Source organism: Mercenaria mercenaria, chromosome 2 (assembly GCF_021730395.1).
Source record: "Mercenaria mercenaria strain notata chromosome 2, MADL_Memer_1, whole genome shotgun sequence".
In the NCBI taxonomy this organism is placed as follows: domain Eukaryota; kingdom Metazoa; phylum Mollusca; class Bivalvia; order Venerida; family Veneridae; genus Mercenaria; species Mercenaria mercenaria.
The window spans coordinates 56,940,629-56,954,341 of record NC_069362.1 but is presented as its reverse complement, the minus strand read 5'-3'; the positions used below and the strand labels follow the sequence as shown (position 1 = coordinate 56,954,341).

The following is a 13,713-nucleotide window of genomic DNA, read 5'->3' as shown; positions in this document are numbered from 1 at the left end:
CTTGTAAATAAAGTACAAGGGGAAAGAATGGTATGAAGGCCAACCACAACTATTAGTTCTTGTATAAACCCGTAAATGTCTCTGAGACATTTGTTTTCGTTCGTCTTATGATCATTTCGTTATTACGATTTTGACGGCAATATGTCCCGCCACAAATCACACATTATTGTTAAATCTTCATAAATCATCTTGTCAAATACATCAAACAAAACGTACGTGATACAATAAAGCATCGCGCCAGTTATTGCTGTTTTATTCATTTCGTATCAATATCTTCAGCTTCAGTAATAATTTATGACCATACTGTATGTAAATATCTAAATCTATAGATACTAGTAAAGATATCAGCATTTCCAGAACGAAGTAGGCTAAGGATAACGCCTTTATACGTAATATTTGAATTCTACCTGAAAAGCTTTGCTATGACAAAGATAGTGTACTTGTTCGTAAGACCGTTCTCCGAAATTACTTTGTTGAATATTCAAACATTTATGCAATATTATTAAATCAATATTTTAAAGTGCAATACTGTCGACAGAATAATGAGCTTATTGGCTAAATTACATGATGAGCTTGACACGGGATATTGCTTTCATTGTTCGGTCTCAAAAAAACAACAACAATGAATAAATAAATAAATAAAGAAATAAAGAAACAATGTCTAATGTCATTTGTTGCAAGAATTATTTCTACTGAGAAATTTACTATCTATTTTTTCCATATCTAATTGTGATGTTCTTTGATTTTAAATGTAGATAATTTCATTTCATATCAGGGTTTTCTTTGAATGACAGTCAGCATCACTGGATTTATTATGAAAGCTATAGAAAACAAAATTATCCATGAATAGTTAAGTGTTACTAGCCACGGAAACTAATTTTGTCATATTATTCATGACAATTTAGATGCCGCCAGACTTCTGCCCGTAGAGTGTGGAAAATTGGCGGTGATTACATCAGTTTTGACACAGCAGGGACCTATCATTGGTCTTCAGTATAACTGTCTCACTTACATTGAAAATAGTTTCATCAAAATGCATTTATTGTGACAGCGAGTGTATTTTATGTATATTGGAGTGTTCATTATTAACAAACTATAAGAGAGACGAGAATGGGCGCTCCTAGAATAAAGATGTTATTTAGTTTTCTCGTGTTTATTCTGGATTTTTATTCAATATTATGTGAAGACATTATTATAGGATATATTACTGGATCACAAAAGCCTGATGACGGATTTTACCGACGACCTGGTCAAGCGATTTCCGGCGCCTTGACTCTGGCTTTAGATGAAATAAATAACAATACAGATATTTTACCAAATCATAACCTGAATTTCTTAATAGCAGAGACTCGTGGAAAAGAATTTCTTAGTATTAAAGAAACAGTTGAGCTAATTAACCAGAACATATCTGTTTATATTGGACCACAGGAAACTTGTATCCATGAAGCGAAAATCGCAGCCTCATTCAACATTCCAATGATATCTTATGTAAGTAGCATTTCCAATTAGTATTGATTAAGAGCGGAATGTTATTATAACGCATACCTATTATTATTGTTGTTATTATTATTACCTAAAAACTGATTTACAGTAAGGTAGGTCTTAAATTATCTCGCAAAATGTTTTCTCATTCAAAACAAAGACACGAGTTTTAGGCTGAATAACTTATACACACACACCATTTCAGTATCAGCATCTTTAATGATGATGATGATGATGATGATGATGATGAAAATAATTATAGTAATAATAATATCGTCATAGTCTTAAAGCTGTCAGACATTTAATCTTGTACAATATGCTTTTACACGAGAAAAGAAACAACTTTTACTTCTGGTGCTCATTGAATTGAAAGTTGCAAACTAGAATTTAATGAGTTATTACTTTCAGCTGTAAATAACCCATAAAGTTAATATCTGACAAGGACATCCTAGATTTAATGACTCTAACGACTGATGCCAGTCTAAAGGACATGGATCCGTGCAGCAGACTTGTTATATGCGTTTCCGATGTGTGCACAAAATATAATGTAGAGACCGTACCATAGCTCTTCGCATACTTTGATTTTTCAAACTAAAGTGATTTTTACAAGTGCACCGGTTACGATAAAAATGTAAACAACGGACTCTGTCTATGAAACTTTGAAATGAATGAATGACAGTCGATCTCAGTCATAATACTGATTGACAGTGAATGCTAATGACTCCATGTGTTGCAGAAAGGTATTTAGTTTGTAACTGTAATTTCCCATCAATTGAAATCCTCTCAAAACTGGTAAAATAATTACTTAGATTTGGACAAATCTCATCGTCTTTGCCGTTCGGCAGCTGCAAAAAGGGCAAATATAAAAGATTCAGTGTAAGTAATATTTCACTGGTACTGCCAGTTAGTAAGTTCATACTCTGAACAACACGTCAGAGAAATTTGGGCAGATTTGACCAATTATGACGTTGGCAGCATTAGATTATATTTTTTCTTTACACAAAAATTGCCGTTAGGTAACAAAGCGAATACGCCGATAATCCGGAGTTCACCGATTATTGTTCCAGTTCACGCAATGTAATCCAGCAATTAAACTGCATAGCTATTAGCTACTGCTGTTATAGGGAAGTGGTAGAGTGTCTGCCTTAGGGGTGAGAGGTCCTGGGTTCGAGTCATAGTTAGAGCTTAACTATTTAGATTCTGCTAAAGCATAGTTTTGCTGTTAATAGACTGTTCCAGATGTTCTAAATTTTTAGCACACAGTATCATGGATCAGTATTTAGCAATCCAGATCAAAGTTGAATGTTAAATCAAATGCACCCAATTAGAAAATATTGACTATGTTATGTCCCTTTGATGTTTATGCTCTCCATGTTCAAGAAGAGTTACATTTCCTTGATCACAAAATTTTCGTTATCATGAAAATATTAAATGCTCATAACTCCGCACTTCTGGTTAAAATATTGTCTATATTTCTGTTTTTGAGAAATAAATGGACATTTCTCTTCATTTCAAAGCTTTTTAACTCCAAACCTATGATTTGAAAAACTTAGGTACTATCTCTATATAATGTAATATGGACCCATTATTGTGTAGTAGGGGGTGACTGACACTGGCTTTGCAATCATTGTTCAGACCGTGATTGATATTGACTTGTTTATCATAATACCATGACCTCATAATGTGACAGATTCATATAAAAATAAATTAAGGAGAACGGCTTCTGTTTTAATACTTGTCTGAAAATATTGTGTTTACACGTAAGGTACTGGACACTTAAGGTACGTAAGGTACTGGACACGTAAAGTACTGGACGCGTAAGGTACTGGACACGTAATCATAATCGTCAAACTACGTGTTCTCCGCATGCGATTTCGGCGTTCTCCTTTTAGCGCACTTCCGAGGACAACCAAATTGCGTAACGAGATTACCGTGGACTACCAAACTGAGTAAGAGATTACCGAGGACTCAGTACCAAATTGCGTAACGAGATTACCGAGGACTACCAAACTGAGTAAGAGATTACCGAGGACTCAGTACCAAATTGCGTAACGAGATTACCGTGGACTACCAAACTGAGTAAGAGATTACCGAGGACTCAGTACCAAATTGCGTAACGAGATTACCGAGGACTACCAAACTGAGTAAGAGATTACCGAGGACTCAGTACCAAATTGCGTAACGAGATTACCGAGGACTACCAAACTGAGTAAGAGATTACCGAGGACTCAGTACCAAACTGCGTAACGAGATTACGTGATTATACGGAAATTGTCGAGTGTCATTCCGGGCCCACCACCTGCTGTTTGCGTTGTCGTTTCGGCGAAGCACTCAGCTCATTACATATAAAATTGTTCTTAAGAAAAGAACTAAGCTGTTTACATATAAAACTGTTTAAGTGATACTTTCAGCTCATTACATGTTGAACTGGTCAACAATTGATGGTAATCTATATTATGTATACATGATACCTTCAGCTTATTACATACAAAACTGGTCAACAATAAAAAAGCGTCACCTATATTATGTAATAATGATACTTTTAGCTTGTCAACGATAAAACGTCACCGATCTTAACGAAGAACTAAGCTGATTACATATAAAACTGTATAAATGATACTTTCAGCTAATTACTTATTGAACAGGTCACCAGTACAAAGTAAAATTTTTACTTATACAACTGGTCAACAATAAAACTTCACCTGTATTATGTATAAATGATGCCAAATGACCGTCTAATGACCTATTGTTGAGCGCTTGCAGATATTAATTTTAAGTATATTTACACGATATATTAGTTGATATATTAAATATTTAAGTCCATGTATACGTCCGTCCGATTATTACTATTTCAATATGTTCAGCGATCAACAAACACATATACTCGGATTTTCAAGTAATTTAGAAGTATGCAAGACATTTTTATGCGCTACAAAACAAAACAGTGCGTGTAAAACAGAAACTTATGCAAATTAGTCTTTGGAGGACAATGAAAAGTTACTTTTATTCGTCCATATTTTTAAAATGGGATGTTCTTCCTTCATTTTTTATGAAACTTTTTCTTCAGATATTTGATTTGGTATTTGGTTGAAAGCACTGATAGATGGCCGGCATTTTGTCCTATGACAATGAATAATTATAGGATTTTGGCAAAAATTTTGGCCTTTGAAATGTTGTATTAGTTAATACTGGCCTGATATGTGAATTGTCTGTACAATTACAGATTGAAATTTGTAGACTGGTTCGATACCCGGGCTAGTTTTGCCTATTGCCTGTATTTTTCCATTTGAATATTTTTGTGGGGCAGCTATAGCCCGTTTGTTCATTTTGAATGACTTCTTTTGTGGGTTTCGTCCCTAGTACTGTTGAAGGCAGGGGACAGAATGAATCTGAAGCGTCCTGGGAATAATGGGATGGAATGTATGTGGTGTGGTTATTTGTCTTGTCTCTTGTTAATATACAAACACATTGTTGTGTTATGTCTCTAGTCTGTCGCAAATTCAGTTTGTTAATCTCCAAGCAGGTGTCTTTGTTCTGTGACTCTTGTCTGATACATGCACTCATCTTTTAGAATAAAGCCGAGTGATATCTGACCAGCTGTATATAAATCTAGTTACTATATACAGAAAAAAAACCACAGATAACTCACAATTTGTTATTCTGTCCATATTTTAAAAATTACTGAAATTATATGTGCGCTTACACCAATATGTTGTAGGTAATATTTCACAATTTTAACAAAATCAAACTATGCCATCATATAAATTCTCTCATTTTATGACTTCGACACATTTTTGAAAAGTCACAAAAACTCTAGAATGTCTAGTTTGCAAACTAGCGGAAAAATGTTATGAGGGAAGAAATGACAGTAAATTAATACTTGTGTCTTATCTAACCATTTTCCAGTGGGGTAAAAACGACAACAACAAAACAAATTATGCACCTATTTAGTGTTACAAATAGTATATACTCATAAAACACACAGCCGTTTTTTATATATTAAAAGTTCCTTTTTAAAAATGTGGTGGGATATTAAAATGAATAAATTATTTCTTTGCGTGATTCGATTTTTCTAAACCAAAAATGTTTTTAGGTTTTTAACAACCTGTTGATCTTAATGTATGTTTTTATTTTAATTTCAAAAATACATTCAGCAATTTTGAAGATATTTGCGAAATAACAAATGGCTGGTTAGATCTTTTGTTCTATATTATGAGTACATTTTTGTTCATGTTATTGTTGTTGTTAATATCATCATTATCATTATCATTATTATTTTTTATTGTTATAAATTTAAGTGAAAATGTGAACCAAGTCTCTGCAAAATGCATAAATATTCTCTCCCTTAGTTTTCTGAGTTGGAATTAGAGTCGCACTGACACAGTCAGCGGAGGAAATAAAGATTGAAATATATAGTATAAGATTGTTTCCCATCATGACTGAGCGCTGATATTATTATTATTGATTTGTTGATACTACGACAATATTCATAATTATTTAAATAGGGAAACAATTTACATAATTTTTGTTTGAAAATGCAATAATGCAATTCATAAATGGCACATTAAAATACTGAAAGACAAGTAAAAAAAGAGCTCCGACTAGAATGTTAATGCGAGCCTATAAGTAATTTTTGCAAGGTCTATACCATAAAAGGAAAAACATACATTCAGTATTTAGTTATGATAGTCTTATAATACCAATTAAACTTGATGTGTAACCACTCATTGAGAATATAGGTCTGATTCTGTAACATCCACTAGTAAATTGTTCTTAAATCTGCGCCATGTTTCTCATAAAGTGTTGAACTACATGTTGTACAGTGTACTGTCTAAAATAATCATGCAGTTGATCAGGTGCTTGTAATGCAAATTTGCTTAACAGAATGGTCTTCAATAAAATGATTACTTACTTGTGTCATAGAGAATGCGTCTAGTAAATCAATTTATTTTCTTCTGACAGGTCTCAGGTGAATTTTACAAAAGAAATTATGGATTTCTTAGAATACTATTAAGCGTATTTCCCTTTCTATAAAATTGGTACATGAAGTAATAAGAAACAATATCAAACTGAATAGATATTGCTCTTCAGTAGAATAAAAACAGAAGAATTCCGATTTGAAAGTTTTGAAAGGATTTTTATTAATGCCTTCGATTCCATATAAATTAATTCGCCCGAGTGATAAAATGTAGGGAGAGAGTTTCTAAAAAAGCTTAAAGCTTCCTACTCAGCCCTCTTTGTTGATATCAGGTGTAATATTGTAACAAATGCAAGTTTATGTCAATAAATATTGTTTTGACAAAATGTATCTTGTTTCTAAAACATTTTTGAAGCTGGAATGTATCACAAAATGAATAGAATAAAAGTCATCTATCTATACGAATGAAAATTCAATAGGGTTATTATAACAGTACCTTGTTTTGTAATGTTGTATTCGGCTCGACTGGATCTTCCAGACCTTGATCCCAAGAGGGGCTTGTGCCGAGTACGACCCGGCCTGATAAATCCACTCGAGCCGAGTGCATTGGTACTATTTTAATGACCCTTTTATTATATACATATACCTTTTTTCTGTGTTACTTCAGCTATTTGATTATATTTTTGATAAGACTGAAAACCCGCTGCAGTGGTGAACTGTTTGATGCACGGAATGTCGAGATGCCATTATTACGTCGTTTCTGATTGAATATTTTCGTATCCGATTGGAGTTGAATACAGAAAGGTTGTTCTGAACATTACCTGTAGTTCTCATTTGAATGGTTTGAGTAAAGATGTTTTGAATGACTGGATGCGGACTTCCCCTACACTGTTGATGGGATTAGAAGGGAATTTTGTTGTCCACTAATGCGAATTTCTAACGGTGTTTTACCATCATTTACTGCCCGGCGAAACCCTCCAGGGGCGTAAAGTAAAATAGTAAAACATTTTTGACTTGTCATGTTAACAGCGTCTGTTATATTGTTTATAGAAGGATAATAAATGCTTTGTATTCCTTGGAAAAAATAATTTATCTTGAACATTTACCTTTTGTCGTTGGGATGCTATCTTTCCTAGAAAATAGTCGTGGGCTGAAATTTATTTCGATGTAAGTCAGTACTCACTGTATTTTAATCACCATATTGAACACGTACTAATATCGATGAATAGCATGCATTTCTAGAGAAGTACAAGCTTGAGACTGACTGATCTGTGAAGTTCATAAAACTGGTACAATATCGGCCAGTTTAAGCAAAAGAAACCGTCTTTCAAGTAGAAAAAGTCTCTTTGTGTTAATATGCTTCAATAAATATGAAACAAGAGAGAGAACAAGAGATAGAACAAGAGATAGAGCAAGAGGTAGAACAAGAGATAGAACAAGAGATAGAACAAGAGGTAGAAGAAGAGATAGAGCAAGAGGTAGAACAAGAGATAGAACAAGAGATAGAACAAGAGATAGAGCAAGAGGTAGAACAAGAGATAGAACAAGAGATAGAGCAAGAGGTAGAACAAGAGATAGAGCAAGAGGTAGAACAAGAGATAGAACAAGAGGTAGAACAAGAGATGGAGCAAGAGGTAGAACAAGAGATAGAACAAGAGATAGAACAAGCATCCGTTGGATTCGACAGCTTTGGTCTTGTTGGTTGTTTTTAAACAGAAATCCTCTCGAATACCAACCTGTACTTAATAAAACCTTAAACCAATTGGTCACAGTATGTTTTATTATAAATATGTATTTCTTAATTGCCTTCATTTGTTTGTAGCATATGAAAACGCGTCCAGTAAATCAATTTATTTTCTATTGACAGGCCTCCTGAGTAATAAAGAAAATAACTAATGGATCTATTTAAATGTTATTAATCTCAACTAAATAATGACATTTCACAAATACAGAAATAATGCCCAGATATAATATTTCACACGGATTCCAAATGCTTAAAACACCTAATCAGAGCCATTTAAAAAAAAATACAACGAAACCTGCCTTCATTTTCAAATGCTTATTTTTGGAATCTGAAGGGCCCTGCTACCAAGTTTCATGTGGCGTTATTAGGAAAAAATGCTATTTTTTCAGATTATGACCCAGTGATTTTATTGGCGACCTCAAATGACAGGGATGCGATATAATAAGGGCACACATACTGACCAGATTTTATGCAGATCAAATTGGAAATATGGCATTTTAAGTGTTGACAATGTGTTTCTTTGTTTTGGGCTAGTGTCAGAGCTGTGAAACTCAAATGACCGAGTTTAAGTTTGGCAAAGATTTTATTAAGACAAACATTTTGACCAAATATCATGTAGATCAGGTAAAATATATGGCGCCTATAGTTTTCTATGACATTGCCCAGTAACCAATTTTTTTTTACCAAATTTTAATATCGGTCTAGAAATCATCAAGACAAACGTTCTTGCCTGAAGTCATGTAAATAAGACATAAAATATTTTTAAAAAATCTAGGATTTGCGACAGTGAGCTAATTTTTCGGATTCAGACAGCTTTTTGACTGATCAGTTCATCATCAGCTTTGAAAATGAAATTATATAAAACCAAACCTACAATGATCCAAAACCTGAAAATTTATGTATTTATTTTCTTTTTTTTCCTGATTTCTGTGGCGTGGAATATATCTAGCGCAGGAAATAGATTTATCCTCAGTCTAATCTGAGATGACACCAATCTACATACTGTCAGGAGAATTCAACAATCAGTGAAACTAAAATTGACTCTTTCGATCTTTTCGGGAAAGGTCCTTACTTTGCATAAAAACAGAAGATTTTAGAATGGAAGTATCGATATTTAGAGTAAATCTGTGCAGAGAGTTAACAGACACAGTTTCATGGTGAGTGACATGGACCATAGTGTATTCCGCATTCGCGCTAAGTAAGATCATGCCGGTTTTATACCGTCTGTTTGTTACGCAGATTAATTGAACATTTCTGCTTTCCGCACAATATTCAGAGTCTTGGTGTACATGTAATGTATTGTCATGAAACTTGCAGCCATTGAGTCGTAAGGTGGCACATACGTTTTAATGATGAACCAGATTATTCTATTTACCCCAACCAGGTGTTAAGTCTGAAATGATATGATTAATTTCAATATATAAATTTAGTGGTAAGATGTAAAAACTGTTTAGGCAGTATATTGTGTATCTGGAAATGTGTAGCATAAAAGGTCAAATTGAACATTAGAACAAGATCTTACATCTTTGAAAACATGATGAGGACTGGTAACGTGGTAAACACATGAATATGTTTGAAATTATACAGTTAAAATGACAATTGTAAATAAACCATTTGAACCTACTATTACTATACAGATCTGGTATATCATCAAATTTTGACCAGGTCTTAAGGATACTGTATACTTTTTCCGTGAAAAATGATTAAAATAGGAGACGAAACGAAGCTATTGGTAAACTATAGCTTTTTATGTTACAAAGGCCAAAATTGTATTATATGCGCAAACAGGCTTAGTGATCAATTCTACAGAGTTTTTATTTAAATACCATCAATAGTCTAACTAAACTTGATCAAAAATGACCTTAAAGAGACTACGACTGTCAAAATGATTTCATCGATACATGGCGACTGTATGTAAAGCTGAACATTCCTACAAAGTTTGGTTGAAATTCATCCAGTAGTTTTAGATTATGTAGTTTGACAGAGGGTCAGACATACAGATGACGGATAGAGAAGCACAGACAGAAAAGGCAAAATCAATATACCTTGCCACATGCTGAGAGACAAAATCAAGTTATGGACCTGGAGAGAAATAATAATGGAAATATTTTCTACGGTGTTCCGTTAGGGCCAGCGCTTGCTCCCTGTGAACGCGAAGCGCGAAGGTACGACGTTACGATGGCGAAGCGCGACAGTACGAGGCATACAGACACTGAATAGAAAAATGGCGCGAAAAAAATGGTCGCATAATGGCGGACACAAATAGTCCTCAGTTTTTTTTGCTCTGTAGAGCTATTTTTCTTATTTTCTTTGCAATTTTTTTTGCTAAAATCACATGACAGATCTATGATTGACATGTAGGTAGCATTTTCATAATGAAATAACAACATGACAAAATTTTTCATGGAAACTTAGATCATACACCACTAGTAGAATTTGGGGTCTCATTTTTAGCTGATTTTGCAGTTTGTGTGTTTGACTGAAATTATTTTTCTTGCATCAAACATGACCCCCACTTTTCTTTTGATTTTTCTTTAGCACTAACAATATTCTTCAAGAAAATGTAGGTTACAGACATTTAAAATGGGTCCTGGTTTGTGCTGCGGCCATTGGAAATAGGTCAATTTTATATAGAATAAAGAACAAAAACTATTTAGTGTGTTATAACCTACGATGGTGACAACACGACAGTGCGATGGCGAAGCGCGACAGTACGACGGCGAAGCGCGACACTACGATGGTGACAGTCCGTCGTACTGTCGCACTTCACCATCGTATTGTCGCGCTTCACCATCGTAGTGTCGCGCTTCGCCATCGCACTGTCGCGTTTCACCATCGTAGTGTCACCATCGTACTGTCGCGCTTCGCCATCACACTGTCGCGCTTCACCATCGTAGTGTCACCATCGTACTGTCGCGCTTCACCATCGTACTGTCGCGCTTCGCCATCGCACTGTCGCGCTTCACCATCGTAGTGTCACCATCGTTCTGTCGCACCAGTCTTGAACGAATTAAAACGTCAAAGCAGAGGCGCATAACAAGGTATTGGAGAGGGTGCCTTTATATCCATGTTTGGGGATTCAGGGGTGTTCCCCTGGAACATTTTTTTGAAATACGGGTATGAAATGGTATCCTCAGGTGCATTTATAAGTAGGTGTACTCTCCTCGTATCAGGGGAGGGTTGGGGTCAGGGGGCTATTCCCCTGGAAATTTTTGAAGTAAAGGCATGAAATGGTGTCCTCTGGTGCATTTTTAGGTCTAAATTTTGAGATATTGTAGGGGTATGTTACTCCCCTCTTGATTTGGTGGACGGGGGGGGGGGGGGGGGGGAGGCTCTCCCACTGGACAATTTTGAAATGCAGGTATGAAATGGTGGCCTCTGGTGTGTTTCTGGGTCTAAATTTTGAGAGAAAAAATATTCCTTTGCCAAAATAGTAGGGTGCATCTCAGATGAGTATTGGTTACTTCTCAGCCAACTGGGGGTGAGGGGTGGGGGGGGGGGGGCACGGGCCCCCTCGGCCCGGCCCTGGTTCCGGGCCTGTCCTCTCTGTGGAAAAATAAATGTTAATGTATTTACATGTAATTAATTGTATGGAAGAAAATGTTGTTTGATCAGCTCATACATTTCAAGCCATGAAACGTTAAAAGTATTTATTTTATGTTTTTCGGTGGTTTATCGAAATATAACGGTGAATTATATCCTGATAAACTCACTGGCCACTCAGTGAAAATTATCAAATCTGATACCCGGATTAACGTCAAAAAGTTTACCGAGCGTACTGAAGGCCGGAAACAATATGACGATGACGTCGTTAAAATGACGTCATCTTTGCGATGCTTCCTGATAAAATTTCCCGCAAATTTCGACATTTTATTGAAATAAACACAACAAAAGTAGAGTTTTAGACATAAAATAAACAGAAAAATTGTTGGTATCGATGTAATATCACGGTAATTTCACTCGTGAACACCAAAACTTGTTATTTTCACTCGTGGCTGCGCCACTCGTGAAAATATCACTTTTGGTGCCCACTCGGTGAAATTATAACGTGATATTACACCGAAACCAACAATTATCCTCTATATATTGTCAGCTAAACATAATAAAAATACACTGTTGTATACATTTTGCTTATAAAGCTTTTGGCTATATTTTATGCAAAAGTATTAATTAGGTCTAGAATACAGTTGTTTGTTTCCGCTTACCCGACCGGCCCTGCCTTTTTACCACTGACCCTATAGTTTTAATTGAAGAAACGTATTAAATAAAAAAAGTAGTTTTATGTTAAGGAGGTAGGTTACCTTCATATTTGTATGTGCGCATGTCCAACCGGAAGCTAACGTGACGATTTACGACGACGTTTACGACAAACTAAATGTGTTTGTATATTCATTCTTCGGAAAACAAATCATGAACCTGTTATCGATCAGATGCTTTATGGTTTAATAATGCAGAAATAATGAATAAATTGCCGCAGAAACGCTTCAAAACAATGTTGCCTTGAAATGACGTCATTGACGTCATGACGTTACGTGTCAGTTACCGCGCAAAATTAATAGCTTTTATCTTGAAAGTACGTAATTCTGTGCATTTTCTTTATTTTAACTACTTTCAAATAACCATTATTTGCTGAAATATTTTTTATGAGTCTTTTGCTCTGAATAATAATCAATATTTGGCTTTTTATGTAGTTATATTAAAATGTTATGCGGAATGTAAGAAAATGGGTGATGGTAACCAATGTTTTTTGGAATATAGTTGGGTGAAAGGTTACTTGTTACGGTCATTTTCAAATAACAAATCTAGCAGTTTGATTTGTAATACCTATTTTTTAGGTTCCGTTGATAATTTGTTACTTATATACTAAAACTAAGATCTAAAATTGTTCAAATTTCAGTAGAAAATTGTGGTTTCTTGAATTGAATTGATGTTACCATGGAAACGAAGCCCGTGACCTATGTATCTAAATGTAAGATTCAAAAGCGTGGACACTGGTCTATTTAAGAAACAGAGCTTCGGCTTTTTATTTTCATTTCAACAATATCCATGAGAGTAATAGCAGCATGCTTAACGATTTTTCCATGAAAAATGCCAGACAAGGGGTACTGCTGTAAGTATTCTAAGCTGTGAAATTTGTTTGAATAAATGCAAATAACACGAAAATATAACTTACGTTAGAAATAATATGTTTTAAAGCTACATCAACTAGAAAGATAATCTTATTCAATATTTTTTATAAGAAATTACGACAAAAAGCAAGATATAAGCTATTTCAAACATCTCTGTTGCCATGGTTACTTAAAACTTTAAGAAAAATAGGGTACCATGTAAAGTGCTTGGTATTTTGCTAATAATATTACCCAAATATTCCATGTCGGTCATTAACAGAATGGCACTGAAGCCGTCGAAAACCCCTATTTTTATACATAGTTGTTTAAAAATGAGAGAAAATGCGTTACCATGGAAACACGAGCCCCGCGACATATACATTTTAAGCTTATATTAGAAAGCTAACGTGCATACTAGTAAAATTATCAATTATGCAGACTCCTACGGATATCAATGAAAC

The 13,713-nt window shown here is 34.7% G+C and overlaps 1 protein-coding gene across 2 annotated transcripts in view; it reads left to right on the top strand.

Moving 5' to 3' along the window:
• The first annotated feature begins 788 nt into the window (after nucleotides 1-788).
• The window catches only part of LOC123564001 (receptor-type guanylate cyclase Gyc76C-like), a 121,168-nt gene continuing 108,243 nt past the window's right edge, over nucleotides 789-13,713 (top strand). For both annotated transcript variants that reach the window (XM_045357243.2, XM_045357242.2), the window contains exon 1: nucleotides 789-1,488. In XM_045357243.2, the coding sequence (XP_045213178.2) occupies nucleotides 1,111-1,488 (378 nt within the window). In that variant the 5' untranslated portion in view covers nucleotides 789-1,110. The remainder of the gene's footprint in view (nucleotides 1,489-13,713) is intronic.